At 44.4% G+C, this 18,069-nt stretch overlaps 1 protein-coding gene and 1 long non-coding RNA gene across 2 annotated transcripts in view; both read left to right on the forward strand.

Annotated features, from left to right (window-relative positions):
• Positions 1–2,880: 2,880 nt before the first annotated feature.
• Positions 2,881–6,808, forward strand: LOC145348410 (uncharacterized). The gene is made up of 3 exons (XR_013887933.1): positions 2,881–2,958; positions 5,903–5,976; positions 6,731–6,808. It is a non-coding gene; the product is annotated as an uncharacterized LOC145348410 (long non-coding RNA).
• Positions 6,809–13,560: 6,752 nt separating this feature from the next.
• LOC145348580 (uncharacterized) overlaps positions 13,561–18,069 on the forward strand; it is a 46,093-nt gene continuing 41,584 nt past the window's right edge. The window contains exon 1 of the mRNA XM_080196769.1: positions 13,561–13,749. Coding sequence (XP_080052895.1) covers positions 13,561–13,749 — 189 coding nt within the window. The remainder of the gene's footprint in view (positions 13,750–18,069) is intronic.

Consider the following 18,069-nt stretch of genomic DNA (forward strand, 5'->3'; position numbering starts at 1 on the left):
TGACCTTTGCGGGAACCTCAACGTTGGCAACAGGAGTCCTGTAAATTGTGGCACCCCATCTCTGGACAGCCCACCAGCCCAACCAGTGAAATCTGTAGACATGGCTCCGGCCTTTCCTGCCACAGGTAAAATCTGAGCGATAATGGGGGAAGAGGCTGAGGTCACAAATAACCTGTGGATGAGTGGATGATCCTCCCAACATCTTCCCGCACTGCTGGTAAAATAGCGGTGATGTGGGGACAGATAAGTGGCCGCAGGCGCTCATAGCATGGAGCCCAATTTACCAATGCTCCTACCAACTGACAATCACAACCCCCCCGCCACTGTTGCTGGCGATGAAGGGTTCCTCAAGTGAAATATTCCATCAGCCTTAACTGTTCAAACAGACTTTGATTCTTAACAATGTTTTCCTGTAAAATTGATGAGACCTCACAATACTCTGACTATTACTGGAAAATTCCGTAACCATGGAAGCTTTTCCAGCTATGACGACATAGTCAACAAAAACAGATATGCACCTTCATTTCCGCTTGGGTCAATGTGTTGCGAACACTGTCGATCTTAGTGCTGTTTAGTGTATTTCTTGCCTTTTTCTTTCTCAGTAGTTTTTAGAGTTATTGGAAAAGCGTTATTTGAAATGGAGTGAAAGAACAACCACTGCGGAAGCGTCACGCAGGTTTTGCGTGAAACGCTTTCAGGTATTTTGAAATCACTCAGAGTTGAGCGGAATTTGACAAAGTTGGAATGTTAGGTCAAATTCAGATGTGGGAGAAATGGAAACATGAATGCCAGTGAGAGTGATCCTGTCTGCATTGTGGCAATTGGTAGTGACTCCTCTCAACCAAAAATAAATTGGCCACTTTTGTGTCTGAATTGGGGCAAAAGGAAAATGTTTCTTCTGTCAGAGGTGCCACCTTCAGGATGAAACACTTTATCAAGTCTCTGTCCCTTAGGTGGTCATAAGATTCCATGATACTATTCAAAAAACAATAGCAGAGTTAGCACTCCTGTTCTGGCCAATATCGATCTCAAAACAAGTTTATCAAAATAGATGATTTATTCGGTATCACATCGCTGTGTATGACAATTGCTGTATGCAAAATGTATGGTGTCTTTTCTATCTATTCGCAATGATGGCAACCAATGAAGCACCTGGAAAGTGGGAAGTGTTTTGGGATATCCTTTGAGGTTCTATTTTGGGTGATGCATTGAAGTGCCTGATGGATTATATCCCAGGCTAGCTCAGTGATCACGTTAATTTTCAAATTTTCTCATTGAGACAACGTGAGCATTAAAAAGGCAATGGACATGAAGTCAGCTTTTGCCATCTAGTTAAGTCTGACTGCAGTCTTCTACCTTCCATGTTTTAATTTAGGCCTGATGTTTGTCTTATTTATATCTTAGATCACACTTGGAAGCAAATAACTTCCGTGCTGCTGCTTCGAAGCAGAAAGGTGATTAACTATTCTCACTTGTTCATTTATTTTGTCATGGTTGGAACACATTTCATGCTTACAGATTTATGCTGCAGACCTTTGTCAGATCAATGCTTTTAAGAAATTACTCATCGGGAATTGGACCAGAATTTTAAAATCCTTCATCACAGGAACAGGTTGGCAGGCAGTGGACACAACTATATTCAGTCAGTTGGCAGGGGATGCTAGTGTCCATTGTCTATTTGACTCCACTGGTATGTTACCATGGTGGTAGGATAGTTGGCAAGTACCTTGACCTCCTTTTGACCACTTGAGCTAAATTGATAACCTCTTAAGAGGTTATTTTCCTCAGCTGCTGCTCATATTTTATGTGAGGGACAGGGCCCAAGTCTCTTTGTGACTAATGGGCAACCAAACTGCCGTTCTTTCATGGAATGGCCTACAGGTCCACAGCAGTGTGGTTGAGTCCTGCCCTCTGAAATGGCCTAGTCAGTTTTCCACTCAGTGTAAGATTTGGGGACAAGGTCTGCCCCTGCTTGGCCAGCTCACTTGGCAGCCATTTAATAACTATTGGGTAGTTGTTAGCATGCTGTGGGCCCGCACCAGGGGCGGTAGTCTCGTTTCCAAGACTGCAGGACAATTAAAACACAGCAGCGCTACTAGTGGGACTGCAGCCATTTCTGAAGTAGGCATTCAGAAATGAAGACAGGGATTTAAGGCAAGTGTGGGATCTTACCAAGCCCCTGAGACGCCAGACAATTGCATGGGTGTGGAAGTATTTGATGGTATGGACACAGCAGAGCGATTGGGGAAAAGCAAGTGGAAGATGGCCTTTGTGGGAACCTCTGAATTGGCAACAGGAGTCCTGTAAATGGTGGCACCCCACCTCTGGACAGCCCACCAGCCCAACCAGTGAAATCTGTAGACTTGGCTTCGGCCTTTCCTTCCACAGGTAAAATCTAAGCGATAATGGGGGAAGAGGCTGAGGTCACAACAAACCTGCGGGTGATCCTCCCAACATCTTCCCGCACTGCTGGTATAATAGCGGTGATGTGGGGACAGATAAGTGGCCGCAGGCACTCAAAGCACGGAGCCCAATTTACCAAACCTCCCACCAACTGACAATCACCACATCAACCCCCCCGCCGATGTTCTTAGCGATGAAGGCTTCTAGAAGTGAAATATTCCATCAGCCTTAACTGTTGAAACAGACTTTGATTCTTAATAATGTTTTCCTTTAAAATTGATGGGACCTCACAATACTCTGACTATTACAGCAAAATTCCGTAACGATGGATGCTTTTCCAGCTATGACGACATAGTCAACAATACCAGATATGCACCTTCATTTCCATTTGGGTCAATGTGTTGCGAACACTGTCGACCTTAGTGCTGCTTAGTGATTTCTTGCTTTTTTCTTTCTCAGTAGTTTTTAGAGTTGTTTGGAAAGCATTATTTGAAGTGGAGTGAAAGAACAACCACTGCAGGAGCATCACGCAGGTTTTGCGTGAAGCACTTTCAGGTATTTTGAAATCACTGTGAGTTGAGCAGAATTTGTCAAAGTTAGAATGTTAGGCCAAATGCAGATGTGGGAGAAATGGAAACATGAATGCCAGTGAGAGTGATCCTGTCTGCATTGTGGCAATTGGCAATGGCTCCGCACAACCAAAAATAAATTGGCCACTTTTGTGTCTGATTTGGGGCAAATGGAAAATGTTTCTTCTGTCAGAGGTGCCACTTTCAGGATGAAACACTTTATCAAGTCTCTGTTCCTTAGGTGGTCATAAGATCCATGATGCTATTCAAAAAACAATAACAGAGTTATCACTCCTGTTCTGGCCAATATTGATCTCAAAACAAGTTGATCAAAATAGATGATTTATTCAGTATCACATTGGGTTCTATGACAATTGCTGTATGCAAACTGTATGGTGTCTTTTCTGTCTAATAGCCGTGATGGCAACCAATGAAGCACCTGGAAAGTGTGAAGTGTTTTGGGATATCCTTTGAGGTTCTATTTTGGGTGATGTATTGAATGCCTGATGGTTTCTATCCCAGGCTAGCTCAGTGATCACGTTAAAGTTCAAAATTTCTTATTGAAACAAAGTGAACATTGAAAAGGCAATGGACATGAAGTCTGCTTTTGCCATCTATTTAAGTCTGACTGCAGTCTTCTACCTTCCATGTTTTAATTTAGGCCTGATGTTTGTCTTATTTATATCTTAGATTTGACTGCATATCATCTTAGAAGTCACACTTGGAAGCAATCCAGCTTCCGTGCTGCTGCTTAGAAGCAGAAATGTGATTAACTATTCTCCCTTGTTCATTTATTTTGTCATGGTTGGAACACATTTCATGGTTACAGATTTATGCTGCAGACCTTTGTCAGATCAATGCTTTGAAAAGAATACTCTTGGAAAAATAAGCCAGAATTTTAAAATCCTTCATCACAGGAACAGGTTGGCAGGCAGTGGACACAATGATATTGAGTCAGTTGGCAGGGGATGCTAGTGTCCATTATCTATTTGGCTCCACTGGTATGTTAGCATGGTGGTAGGATAGTTGACAAGTACCTCGACCTCCTTTAGACTAATTGAGCTAAATTGATAAGCTCTTAAGAGGTTATCTTCCTCAGCTGCTGCTCATATTTTATGTGAGGGACAGGGCCCAAGTCTCTTTGTGACCAATGGGCAACCAATCTGCCATCCTTTCATGGACTGGCCTACAGGTCCAAAGCAGTGTGGTTGAGTCTTACTGCCCTCGGAAATGGCCTAGTCAGTTTTCTACTCAGTATAAATTCAGGGACAAGGTATGCCCCTGCTTGGCCAGCTCACTTGGCAGCCATTTAATGACTAATGACTATTACCATGCTGTGGACCCGCATCAGGGGCAGTAGTCTCGTCTCCAAGACTGCAGGACAATTAAAACACAGCAGCGCTACAGGTGGAACCGCTGCCAGTCCTGAAGTAGGCATTCAGAAATGAAGGCAAGGATTTAAGGCAAGTGTGGAATCTTACCAAGCCCCAGAGAGGCCAGCCAATTGAATGGGTGTGGAAGTATTCGATGGTGTGGACACAGCAGAGCGATTGGAGGAAAGCAAAGGTAAGATGACCTTTGCGAAAACCTCTGAATTGGCAACAGGAGTCCTGTAAATTGTGGCACCCCATCTCTGGACAGCCCACCAGCCCAACCAGTGAAATCTGTAGACATGGCTCCGGCCTTTCCTGCCACAGGTAAAATCTGAGCGATAATGGGGGAAGAGGCTGAGGTCATAACTAACCTGCGGATGAGTGGGTGATCCTCCCAACATCTTCCTGCACTGCTAGTAAAATAGCAGTGACATGGGGACAGATAAAGCTGCACGCACTCATAGCACGGAGCCCAATTTACCAAACCTCCCACCAACTGACAATCACCACCCCCCCCCACAACTGTTGTTAGTGATGAAGGGTTCCACAAGTGAAATATTACGTGAGCCTTAACTGTTCAAACAGACTTTGATTCTTAACAAGGTTTTCCTTTAAAATTGATCAGACCTCACAATACTCTGACTATAACAGCAAAATTCCATAACCATGGAAGCTTTTCCAGGTATGACGAATAGTCAACAAAAACAGCTGTGCACTTCACTTCCGCTTGGGTCAACGTGTTGCGAACACTGTTGATCTTTATGCTGTTTAGCGTATTTCTTGCCTTTTTCTTTCACAGTATTTTTTAGAGTTATTGGGAAAGTGTTATTTCAAGTGGAGTGAAAGAACAACCACTGCGGGAGCATCACGCAGGTTTTGCGTGAAGCGCTTTCAGGTATTTTGAAATCACTCTGAGTTGAACAGAATTTGTCAAAGTTGGAATGTTAGGCCAAATTCAGATGTGGGAGAAATGGAAACATGAATGCCAGTGAGAGTGATCCTGTCTGCATTGTGGCAATTGGCAATGGGGCAAATTGAAAATGTTTCTTCTGTCAGAGGTGCCACCTTCAGGATGAAACACTTTATCAAGTCTCTGTCCCTTAGGTGGTCATATGATCCCATGACACTATTCAAAAAACAATAGCAGAGTTATCACTCCTGTTCTGGCCAATATCTATCTCAAAACAAGTTTACTAAAATAGATGATTTATTCGGTATCACATCGCTGCGTGTGACAATTGCTGTATGCAAATTGTATGGTGTCTTTTCTGTAATAGACGGCAACCAATGAAGCGTCTGGAAAGTGAGAAATGTTTTGGGATATCCTTTGAGGTTCTATTTTGGATGATGTATTGAGGTACCTGATGGATTATATCCCGGCTGGCTCAGTGGTCATGTTAAAGTTGAAATTTTCTTATTGAAACAATATGAACATTAAAAACGCAATGGACATGAAGTGTGCTTTTGGCATCTACTTAAGTCTAACTGCCATCTTCTACCTTCGATGTTCAATTTAGGTTTGACTCGAGTCTGATATTTGTCTCATTTATATCTTAGATTTGACTGCACGTCATCTTTGAAGTCACACTTGCAAGCAATCCACGTCCGTGCTGCTGCTTAGAAGCAGAAAGGTGATTAACTATTTTCACTTCTTCATTTATGTTGTCATGGTTGAAACACAATTCATGGTTACAGATTTATGCTGCAGTCGTCAGAGCGTAGTGAGATCAGTGACACGAGGCAAAGATCACTTGGAATCATTGCTTCTTAGGAAAAATTTTTGAAAAATCGGCTGCAATTTTAGAATCACTCATTAAGGCCAATTCTCTACTTCTGGTATGAAGCTCTTTGGACATCCTTCCAGTTGTGCGAGGTGCTATATAAATCAAAAATCCCATTTTGAGTGGCCCACTGAGGTATCTGAAGGATTCAATCCCAGGTTGTCTCGGCCGACATGTGTTGGTTTCTCCTGTGACAATTTAACAGGGTATTCAATTCCTGAGGGAATGGCATGAATGTGACATTATTGAAGGCCATGCTAGCTGGCTGAGAGCGTAAAAAGTAAAGCGAAAGAAAGATTTTTTTTGTACACCAGAGTAAAGAGAACTGTGCAAAATCTCAGAAGCACGTGGAGACCATGGAGCGCCCCAGAGAGGCAACACAATTGGGTGAAGGGAGATTGAATTTGAATAAATGCATTGAAAAATGTTGACTGCACAAATTAAAGTATTACGTTTCTTAGCAGACCCTGAAAGGGCAAAAAAATGGTGGCAGATGAAAACTGTGGCATTTATCACCCAGTATTTAAGTTTGCATGCAGTCTTCAACCTGTAGTTTTTAATTTAATTTTGATGTAAATCTGATGTGTTCTCCTTTATATTTTAGATTTGACTGGATATCATCTTCAAAGTCTACTTGTATAAAATAATCCAAGTTTTGTGCAGGTGTTTTGAAAGAAAACAGGTGATTGTTTATCCTCAGTTGGTCACTATATTGTCAGAACTAAAATATTTTACCACAGATCACAGTGTTTAAATTGACTGGGTGTGTAAGACAACCCCGTTTTCAGCCCCAATCATTGACGAGATTATCCGGCCTCCCTGCTGTATGTTTCCCGCCAGCGGGAGGTAGGACGTTGTTTGCTAGTGGCAGGAGTCTCTGCTCCTGCTGCTGTCATTGATGTCACCCCACGCCGGCAGGTGAATAAGTCAAACCCAACACCCCACCCCCACCCCACGCAGCCCCCCACCTCCCCTATCACCACTTCAGCTGCAGCTTTTCAGCCACAACATGCCATATTCACATTGATAGGCAACCTCAATCTTTCACCCCACAGATAGAGGTTTAACTTACCGGTATGCAATAACTAGGTGCAAGCGATCCAGCAAACGATATGGGCTGTGTTTTGACAATGTGTGGGAGTTTAAGATATTGCCACACAAAGCAAATACGCCTAGTGCTGAATGACCAAAATGGTGACCACCCACAACCAGTTCATTATCATCCTCAGCACGTAAGTCAAATCACACATTTTGATTTTCTGAAGTTCTACTTTGGGTGATGTACTGAGGTGCCTCATGGATTATATCCCAGGCTGGCTCAACATTAAAGTTGAAATTTTCTTATTCAGACAAAGCGAACATTAAACAGGCAATGGACATGAAGTCTGCTTTTCGCATTTATTTATGTCTGACTGTCATCTTCTACCTTCCATGTTTAATTTAGGCTTGACTCCAGTCTGATGTTTGTCTCATTTATATCTTAGATTTGACTGCACATCATCTTTCAAATCACAAGTGGAAGCAATCCACATCCGTGCTGCTTTTTAGAAGCAGAAAGGTGATTAACTATTTTCACTTCTTCATTTATGTTGTCATGGTTGAAACACATTTCACGGTTACAGATTTATGCTGCAGTCATCAGACCGTAGTGAGATCAATGACACGAGGCAAAGATCACTTGGAATCATTGCTTCTTAGAAAAACTTTTCGAAAAATCAGCTGGAATTTTACAATCCCTCGTCACAGGGAACAGGTTGGCAGGCAGTCGACACAATTACATTGAGTCAATTGGCAGGGGATGCTTGTGTCCATTGTCTACTTGACTCCGCTGGTATGTTACCATGGTGGTAGGATCGTTGGCAGGCAGGTACCTCGCCCTCTTTTAGACCACTTGAGATCAATTGATAAACTATTAAGTGGTTTTCTTCCTCAGCCGCAGCTCATATTTTATGTGAGGGACAGGGCCAAAATCTCATTGTGGCCAATGAGCAACCCATCCCAGCAGCAAGGCCCACCCCTTCCTGGAGAACCCGTTCCTATTCTGGCCACTCAATCACACCACCCCCAATCATCCCCCTTCCAGGTTCAGACTGATGTCTCCTTCTCACTTACCTTTAAGACTATAAGATATGGGAGCAGAATTAGGCTCTTTGGCACATCAAGTCTATGCTACCATTCAATCATGACTGCTAAGTTCCTCAATCCCACACTCGGGTGTTGGTGATGCCACCTCTGGAGTATTCTGCACAGTTTTAGTATCCTTAAATGAGGAAGGATGTCCTTTCTATAGAGGGAGTACAGAAAAACTTCACCAGGCTGATTCCTGGGTTGGCAGATCTGTCATCTGAGGAGAGATTAAGTTGGTTAGGATTATATTCACCGGATTTTAGAAGAGTGAGAGGGGATGTCATAGAAACTTACAAAATTCTAACAGGGTTAGACAGGGTAGATTCAGGAAGAATGTTCCCAACGGTGGGGGAGTCCAGAAGTACGGGTTATAGATTGAGGATAAGGGGTAAGCCGGTTAGAACTAAGGTGAGGAGAAATTTCTTCACCCACAGGGTGGTGAATGTGTGGAATTCACTACCGCAGAATGTCATTGAGGCCAAAATGTTGTGTGTTTTCAAGAAGAAATTGGGTAGCTCTTGGTGCTAACAGGATCAAGGCATATGGCGGGCAAGGAGAGAATCAGGATATTGAATTCTGTGATCAGCCATGATCAAAATGAATGCTGGAGCAGGCTTAAAGGGCTGAATGGCCTACTCTTGCTTCTAGTTTCTATGTTTCCATGTTTTTTCCACATCTTATGTTTAATTTAGGATTGGCTCCAATCTGATGCTGTTCTCATTTACCCTTTAGATTTGACTGTATATCATCATAGAATTCAACTTGTGGGAGTAATTCCGTGCCGTTGTTTTTAAGCAGACAGGTGATTAGCTATCCTCAATTGTTCGCTATACTGTCATAGCTGAATTGTTTAGTGATGTAATAGTCAGTCTGAATATTACACCAGCACAATGTACAAAGTATATTAAAGAATTATTACTTTTACAAAAGCTCCTTGCAAACACTGAAAGGAGTATACTTTAATAACCATATATTGTAAATGCTGGTGGAATACTTCACTTGTGGAGAGTCTCCATCATTGATTATACCAGTCAGGAACTCTGTGAAAAAGTCCTCTTAAAGGACCTTACCATTTACTAGACAATGACATGCAATGCTACCTGGATTACTATTATAATTGTCAAAAGCCAAATAAGTCAATGAATGCAACTCTCTCCTATTGCCGCAGTGACATACAAACTTACATATATACTCCACAGTGTATATGAACTTAAAATTGTTACACTGGGTGGCACATGATAGATTTAAGCATTTATTATCACAATTAATAAATGGTTGAATTCACCTGGATTTATCAGTTAACTTTGCACTAATTTAGCATGTATGTAACTACTTGTGTGTAATTCTAAAGCCACCACAGTGAATTGTGGAAAAAGGGGCAGGAGAAAAAACAATTCCTGAAGAGGCAGAAGGCAATGGTGAGCTTCTTTGCCTTCTGGCCTTTTCTGCTTCCATTCCCATCCATGATTGCTGCACCATGACAATGCTGCCAGAAGTAACTTCAGACTTGCATCAATAGCAGCTCTCTGACTGGATTATAGTCATCTGAGCAGAAAATCTAGGCTGACAAAGGTGTTCGGTACCGAGCAGGTGTCACATTGTCAGAAGTGCCATTTTTCAAATGTTAACCTGAGCTCCTGTCTGCCTGCCTGATTGGCTGTAAGATTCCATGGTACTATTTGATGAAGAACACTGGACTTCTCCCTGGTATTGCTGCTAACATGCATGCCACAAACAACATTAAAGTAGATTATCTGGTAATTTTTTCAAACTGCTTGTGGGAACTCGCTGACTGCAAATTGTCAATAGCATTTCCTGCATGAAAGCCAATGAAGGACTTCTGGTATGAGGCTCTTTGGACATCCTTCCAGTTGTGCAAGGTGCTATAGAAATCAAAAATCCCATTTTGAGTGGCCCACTGAGGTATCTGAAGGATTCAATCCCAGGTTGTCTCGGCCGACATGTGTTGGTTTCTCCTGTGACAATTTAAGAGGGCATTCAGATCTTGAGGGAATGGCATGAATGTGACATTTTAGAAGCCCATGCTAGCTGGCTGAGAAGGTAAAAAGTAAAGATAAAGAAAGATTTTTTTTGTACACCAGAGTAAAGAGAACTGTGATAAATCTCAGAAGCATGTGGAGAGAATGAAGGGCCACAGAGAGGCAACACAATTGGGTGAGGGGAGATTGAATTTGAATAAATATATTGAAAAATGTTGACTGCACAAATTAAAGTATTACGTTTCTGAGGAAGACTTAGCAGACACTGAAAGAGCAAAAAAATGGTGGCATATGAAAACTGTGACATTTATCACCCAGTATTTAAGTTTGGATGCAGTCTTCAACCTGTAGTTTTTAATTTAATTTTGATGTAAATCTGATGTGTTCTCCTTTATATTTTAGATTTGATTGGATATTATCTTTGAATTCTGCTTGTATAAAATAATCCAAGTTTTGTGCAGGTGTTTTGAAAGAAAACAGGTGATTGTTTATCCTCATTTGGTTACTACACTGTCAGGACTAAAATATTTTACCACAGATCACAGTGTTTAAATTGACCGGGTGTGGAAGACAACCCTGTTTTCAGCCCCAATCATTGACGAGATTATCCAGCCTCCCAGCTGTATGTTTCCCTCCAGCGGGAGGTAGGACGTTGTTTGCTAGTGGCAGGAGTCTCTGCTCCTGCTGCTGTCATTGATGTCACCCCACGCCGGCAGGTGAATAAGTCAAACCCAGCACCCCACCCCCACCCCACGCAGCCCCCCACCTCCCCCATCACCACTCCACTTGCAGCTTGTCAGCCAGAACATGCCATATTCACATTGATAGTCAACTTCAATCTTTCACCCCACAGATAGAGGTTTAACTTACCGGTATGCAATAACTAGGTGCAAGCGATCCAGCAAGCTGTGTTGTGACAATGTGTGGGAGTTTAAGATATTGCCACACAAAGCAAATGCGCCTAGTGCTGAATGACCAAAATGGTGACCACCCACAACCAGTTCATTATCATCCTCAGCATATCAGTCAAATCACACTTCTTGACGTTTTGAGGTTCTATTTTGGGCAATGTACTGAGGTGCCAAATGGATTATATCCCAGGCTGGCTCACTCGTCACATTAAAGTTGAAATTTTCTTATTCAGACAAAGTGAACATTAAACAGGCAATGTACATGAAGTCAGCTTTTCACATCGATTTATGTCTGACTGCTATCTTCCGCCTTCCATGTTTAATTTAGGTTTCACTCCAGTCTGATGTTTGTCTCATTTATATCTTAGATTTGACTGCACATCATCTTTCAAGTCACACGTGGAAGCAATCCACGTCCGTGCTGCTTTTTAGAAGCAGAAAGGTAAATAACTATTTTCATTTCTTCATTTATGTTGTCATGGTTGAAACACATTTCATGGTCACAGATTTATACTGCAGTCGTCAGACCGTAGTGAGATCAATGACACGAGGCAAAGATCACTCGGAATCATTGTTTCTTAGAAAAACTTTTCGAAAAATCGGCCGGAATTTTACAATCCCTCGTCACAGGGAACAGGTTGGCAGGGAGTAGACACAATTACATTGAGTCAGTTGGCAGGGGATGCTTGTGACCGTTGTCTACTTGACTCCACTGGTATGTTACCATGGTGGTAGGATCGTTGGCAGGTACCTTGCCATCCTTTAGACCACTTGAGATCAATTGATAAACTATTAAGTGGTTTTCTTCCTCAGCTGCAGCTCATATTTTATGTGAGGGACAGGGCCAAAATCTCATTGTGGCCAATGAGCTACCCATCCCAGCAGCCAGGCCCAGCCCTTCCTGGAGAACCCCTCCCCATTCTGGCTATTCAATCACACCACCCCTATCATCCCATTTCCAGGTTCAGACTGATGTCTCCTTCTTGCTGACCTTTAAGGCCATAAGATATGGGAGCAGAATTCGGCTGTTTGGCACATCAAGTCTATGCTACCATTCAATCATGACTGCTAAGTTCCTCAATCCCACTCTCGGGTGTTGGTGATGCCACCTTTGGAGTATTATGTTTTAGTGTCTTTAAAAGAGAGATCTTTAACCTATCTCTTCAACCTATGCTAAATCTCTTTAAGCTATGCTTAATGCTATCTCCACTCACATTGTCTGCTCCTTTAAGACTTGATTAGTTGTAAAGAATTGCATCCTAATCAGTATTCTGTAAACTGAGTGTGTGTCTTTATATGCCCTGTTTGTGATCAGAACTCCCCATTCACCTGACGAAGGAGCAGCGCTCCGAAAGCTAATGGCATTTGCTATCAAATAAATCTGTTGGACTTTAGCCTGGTGTTGTGAGACTTCTTACTGTGTTTACCCAGTCCAACGCCGGCAACTCCACATTATTAGTGCTGCACCATGACAACGCTGCAAGAAGTAGGTGTCAGTCTTGCCACTCAATCTGACATTTGTAGGTTGCTGAGATTTGTGCACATAATCTGGGCTGACACATGTGTCCAGTACTGGGCATGTGCTGCGCTGCCAGACGCACCATCTTTCAGAAGAGACATTTAAACCAAGCTTCATCTGCCCACTCCAGCAGTCATTTGATTCCATGGTATTATTCTAAGAAAAGAGTAAGGCAGGTTTTAGTGGTGTTCTGACCAACATTTATTTATTCTCAGGCAACACTACTTAAACAGATTATCTGGTCATCATCACATTGCTGTTTGTGGGAGCTTGTTGTGTGCAAATTGATTTCCCTACTTCCCTGTATTATCACAGTGACTATACTTCAAAGGCCTCAAATTCATTTCTCCTTTGAAACACTCTAATGTTGTGAAATTTGCAATTGTCTTCTTTCAAAGTAATAAAACGTGGAACAAAAAGACTGGCAAGTGTGACACTCTGACATGTCCAGCACTAGTCCACACTAACTGATTTTTAGCTAGTTTTTATCCCAATCTTCATATCTTCCTGGAAGGTGAAAATCCGCAAACTGGTCTGGGACATTAATGACAGGATATCACTCCTGCTGAGATGATAATCATCTTCTATTATCTCCGCAAGAGATAGTAGTTAGTGTCTATGACTTTTATGCTTTTGATGTGTCCTTGTCTTAAAACAGAGTGTGAATCCATTGTTTCTCTCTTTGTATCATACACCAGCAATTTAGCCAGTGATTGAATTTACATCCTCAGCCATCGTTGACTTTTGTGTCTATTTTTAAAATCACAGGACTTATTGAAAAGTTCATTATGTTCATACGTAATATTTGATTTTCTTCATCATCATGACATGAGAAATGTCTTATCAATTCATTTAGACAGTGAAGGCTGAAGAGAGAATGGGCAAGACTTTCTGCAGTAAGCTCTGCCGCTGCATCAGTGGAGGCCCCCCACCATTGGAAGAACCTGACACTATGAGCAACGAATTTGGTTATTTAAACCTATCGTTGCCAAAATCGAAGCGCAACCACAGGCAACAGTTGACAAATCTCTCCCAATCTGGGAGTGTTAAAAGCAGACGCAAATGGGTGAGTAGACAATGGAGCTAGAAGGAAATTATAGATTTGTTGAGGGGTATTCTATCAGTTTTCATAAAAGATGCTGATAAAATATCAATAGTACAGAGAAACCTATAAGTACATCAAAGTGGGAAACATATTGAATCTAATATAAGGAGTAAAATAATAATGGAGAAAATACTAGAATTTCAGTTCGGTAGTCCTACTGGGTAATTTTAAGGAACTGGTGGGATAATTGCAGGCATCCTGGATATAACTTCCAACAAGCTCTATATTGTGGAATTATGTGGTTAGATTGTAAAATAGGAATGTCACTCCGTTATTTATCATTTAAGAAGGGTGAGAGAAACCCAGGAAACTTTGGGGGTGATTCTCCCATCACAACCCTTAAATTTTCTGGTCAGTCGGGTTGGGAGATGCGCGTGTAGGCCATTTCACAGGTTTCCCATGAGCGTTTACGACTCACTTGCATCTCCCAACCGGAAAGAAATGGCACCACAGGGACCGCACGGAAAACTGGTGTGCCGCTGATTTGCATGTCTTACCATACCCCAGCATGCCATTATCGGGATCGACATGGCAATCTCCAGCCACATTTCCATCTCCCACCTCTTTGGCGTGATGTCACTTTGGCGCGAATCAGAGTAGGTATATAAAAGTCTCAACCTGGCGTGGCAGCCTTGAACTGGTGTGAGGAGGTAACTGCTGCTAACGGAGCATGAGGGATGTTGCAGGCAGGCCCTGGAGATGCCTGGTGGCCTTCGTTCTGCTGTCTTCAAGTGTTGGCCCATTGACCAGTGATATCTGGGGTGGGGGGGGCACAGAACGCTTCTATTTTATCAGAGCTCTCTGAGCGAGGTTCCATGAAAGAGTTCTGCTCAGCCCTCCCCTCCAGGGCACTTTGCAGTGACATTATCTTGCCGTGGGGTGTGGTCAGGGGTTGTACTAAGTGCTGGTATTACAGGGTTGGGGACAAGTGTACCATGTGCTGACTGAGGCCTAACCAGATGAAGCAGCTGCTGCTCCAGAGGTTCAGACATGGACTGCATGGAATCTGCTGTCACTGGGCTCACATCTGGTGCTGATTTACAGTCTGTCCCTGCCCTGTGACACGGACCAGCAACACATGCCTGCAAACAGATGCTGCAGTTGCACATGTAGCAATGGCTCAAGGGTACACATTGCCCACAGTTGCACACCGACCTGCATAATCTGTGCCAGCATTTGGCATGATGGAAATCTCACACAATACTAATCGGGCCACTCGTGGCACCATGGATTGTGTGGTGTTGCCAGTCATTCCATGCTCTTTCCAAACCCCACTGTGTAGATGGATCGCAGTTTGCTCAATTTAGAGCTGGCCATTATGGTGGATCCAGGGGTAGAGGAGGAGGAGGAACAGGCAGCTTAGAGGTGGTGGGTATGGAGAGACAACCACAAGAGCAGCCACCACCAGACCCTCAGGAAGGAGGACATGGGGCTGCTGCTCAGGGCCAGGAGGTGGGTGAGCATCTCCCGAGAGGATGCACAGAAAATGGAGGATGCTGAGGCTAAGGAGGTACAGGCCCCACAATTCCTTCCAGGCTCTCTCGAAGGAGATGTGCTGTTGCCGGCTGTGCCTGTCCAAGACCACCGTGAGACACCTTTGTGAGGTGCACTCACACCTGCCACTTCAGGGGAGGGGCGGCCACTCGTTCCCTGTTGATGGGAATGTTATGGCTGCCCCAAAGTTTAATGACTCTGGCTCACTTCAGGCACCTGTGACACAGATATGGGTCATGATATGGGTCTGATGTGGGCCGTGCACAGCAGGATACCTGGGCTCTCGGCTCTGCTTCTATTGCTGGGATTCCCCATCCAGAGAGCAGTGACCGGGACACACATCGCCTTGCAGGCCCCATATACAGGGCCCCAGCAATTTGTGAACAAGAAGGGATTCCATTCCCTGAACATCTAAATCGTCTGCGACCATCTAATGAGGATCATGCAGGTCAATGGATGTCCCCCGGGGAGTGTTCATGACAGCTTTGTGCTCAGGCAGTCAGACATCCCTGGGCTCTTTGAAGACCAGCCCAGGCTCTTGGGATGTCTACTGGGTGACAAGGGGTACCCACTAAGGTCATGGCTGATGATGCCTGTGCAGAGGCCCCAGACCGAGGCAGAGACCCACTACAACAAGGCCCATGCAGCCACCCGGTCCATCGTTGAGCGGTACATTGGCTTGCTGAAACTGCGGTTTCACTGCTTGGACCGTTCTGAGGGGCCCTCCAGTGTGACCCTGTGCATGCTTCATGCATCGTTATCATTTGCTGCTCTTTTCACAATTGGAAAGGAGGAGGAGGACGAGCAGCGAAGGGGCCAGGTGTGCACCCCACCACATGAATAGCCGCAGGAAACAAGGCAGGCGGCAATGGCAGGTCTCGGCAGCCTTGATTGCAGCTGGTGCTGTGCAGTGAAGCGGGTGCAACCAACACATGTCCACCACTCCCCAGGAGCAAGTGCAGCCACTATTCCCCCTCCAAACCACCTGGACCCCCAAACCACATCATCCTTCCCATGCTCCTGTCATCCCACTACCCTGTCCCCCAGAATCTTCCAACCCTATTAATCTGCCTGGACTGGCAGTGGTTGTGAGTCTTGACTGGAGGCTGGAGGATGATGACGACTCGCTGTTGTACACACTGGGATCCTGCCCCTGGTGCCACTCAAGTCTGTACTTGGAATGCACACTGTCACATAGCCATAAGGGTTGGGGACACATGCATTTTGGCCAATGTTGGGGGTGGGGGGGGGCACTTGCACCAAGGATCTGGTGGATGTTGGGGAAGGTAGGGCAGGCACTCTGAAACATTGGCTGAGTCTTCAGGCTCAGCAGACAGCACCTCTATGTTTGGGACTCAGGAACACTCAGCTCTGTGGGGGATGAGGGGGGAATCAGAAACACATTAGTCACAGCTGTGAGGTGCAATTAACAGTTTATTATGTTCTTAACATTATTGATTAATAAATCCTGACTACTGGTGACCATCACCTGTGCCCTCTAGTGAACTATAACTTTCTAATTTTGTGTGGTCTACTGCTTCTTCTAGATCTGGAGGGCTCCGGCTGATTTGCGGATGGCAAGGTTTCATGCCACCCTGTTCATCTCACTGCTCTTAAGATGTTCTGGTGTGAGGAAGGGGGGAATTGGAAGGTCTCGGGACATCCGGGATCTCCTGGGTGTAAGGCCCCAGCATAGGCTTAACCCTTCTTCCTCCCTTGGGGTGCCCAGAGGCTCCAGGGACACTCCATGGGATGCCAGGGTAGCTGGACTGAGCTTCAACCTCTGGCATCACCTGGCTCTGCCAGTCTTGGAGACCAAGATGTGTCTGCCCCATGATTTGTGATCCCTCAGCCCTGTTCCTCTGCTTCAGCATTCTGTAAGCAAGCCAGGCTCTGGAGCCTCTCAGCAGTAGCCCTCTGAGCCTGGGCTAAGTTGTCGAGTCTCACAGCCACTGCCTGCTGCGTCTCCAGAATGCCAGCAAGAGTCCCAGCCGTGGCCAACAGTATCTCCCACATATCCCCGACACCCACGGCCAAAGAACCCTGTGCCACCTGGATGACGGAAACATACTTGCCTTTGGCCCAGAGTGTCTCCAGGATAACCTGGACCCTAGCACCCATGAGGACAGACCCCTGAGCCAGACTTTCCACTGCAGTTGCCACCCTTGCAGTGTTGGTCTGGGTCTCACGCTGAATCAGCACCACCTCCTGCAACAGCACTTTGTTTGACTCCCTGAACAGCCTTGCAGTTGCAGCATGGTTGCTGACAGCCCTTCCACAACTCCCCAGGTATCCTGATGTATCTCCACCAGCCTTGGGAGGAACAAACCCAGAGGCCCAGCAGCTGACCTGAGGACAGCTGAATCCTGGCCTCCGGCAGACCTTTCTGTGCATCTGTGAATGGTAGGTCAGGCTGGAATGAACTGGTTGAATTTTTGTGGTGCTCACTAATGATGCAGTTAAGGGAATACCTATGTTATTTTTAAACTTGAGCCAAGTTACTTCAGTGTTTGTACACATGACATAGACATGTCTTGGACATATGGAAACTTTTGTCAGACTACAAATGTTGGGCTAATTCAAAATTCCAAGACCAGATAGAAAGGGAGATAGGTAAATGTTTATTTTGTCAGGGCATTGAGGAATATGGATAAATGATGGGTAGGTGGAGTTGATAGAGAAATTAGTCATGATCTGAGTGATTAGAACACATTCAAAAGGCCTCCTAGTCTCATGAATGCAAATAGAATGGTTTAAATCTTGAGATTTGCAGCAGACAGAATATTG

The sequence above is a fragment of the Carcharhinus amblyrhynchos genome, chromosome 9 (genome assembly GCF_965287045.1).
Source record: "Carcharhinus amblyrhynchos chromosome 9, sCarAmb.v2.hapA, whole genome shotgun sequence".
NCBI classification, from domain to species: domain Eukaryota; kingdom Metazoa; phylum Chordata; class Chondrichthyes; order Carcharhiniformes; family Carcharhinidae; genus Carcharhinus; species Carcharhinus amblyrhynchos.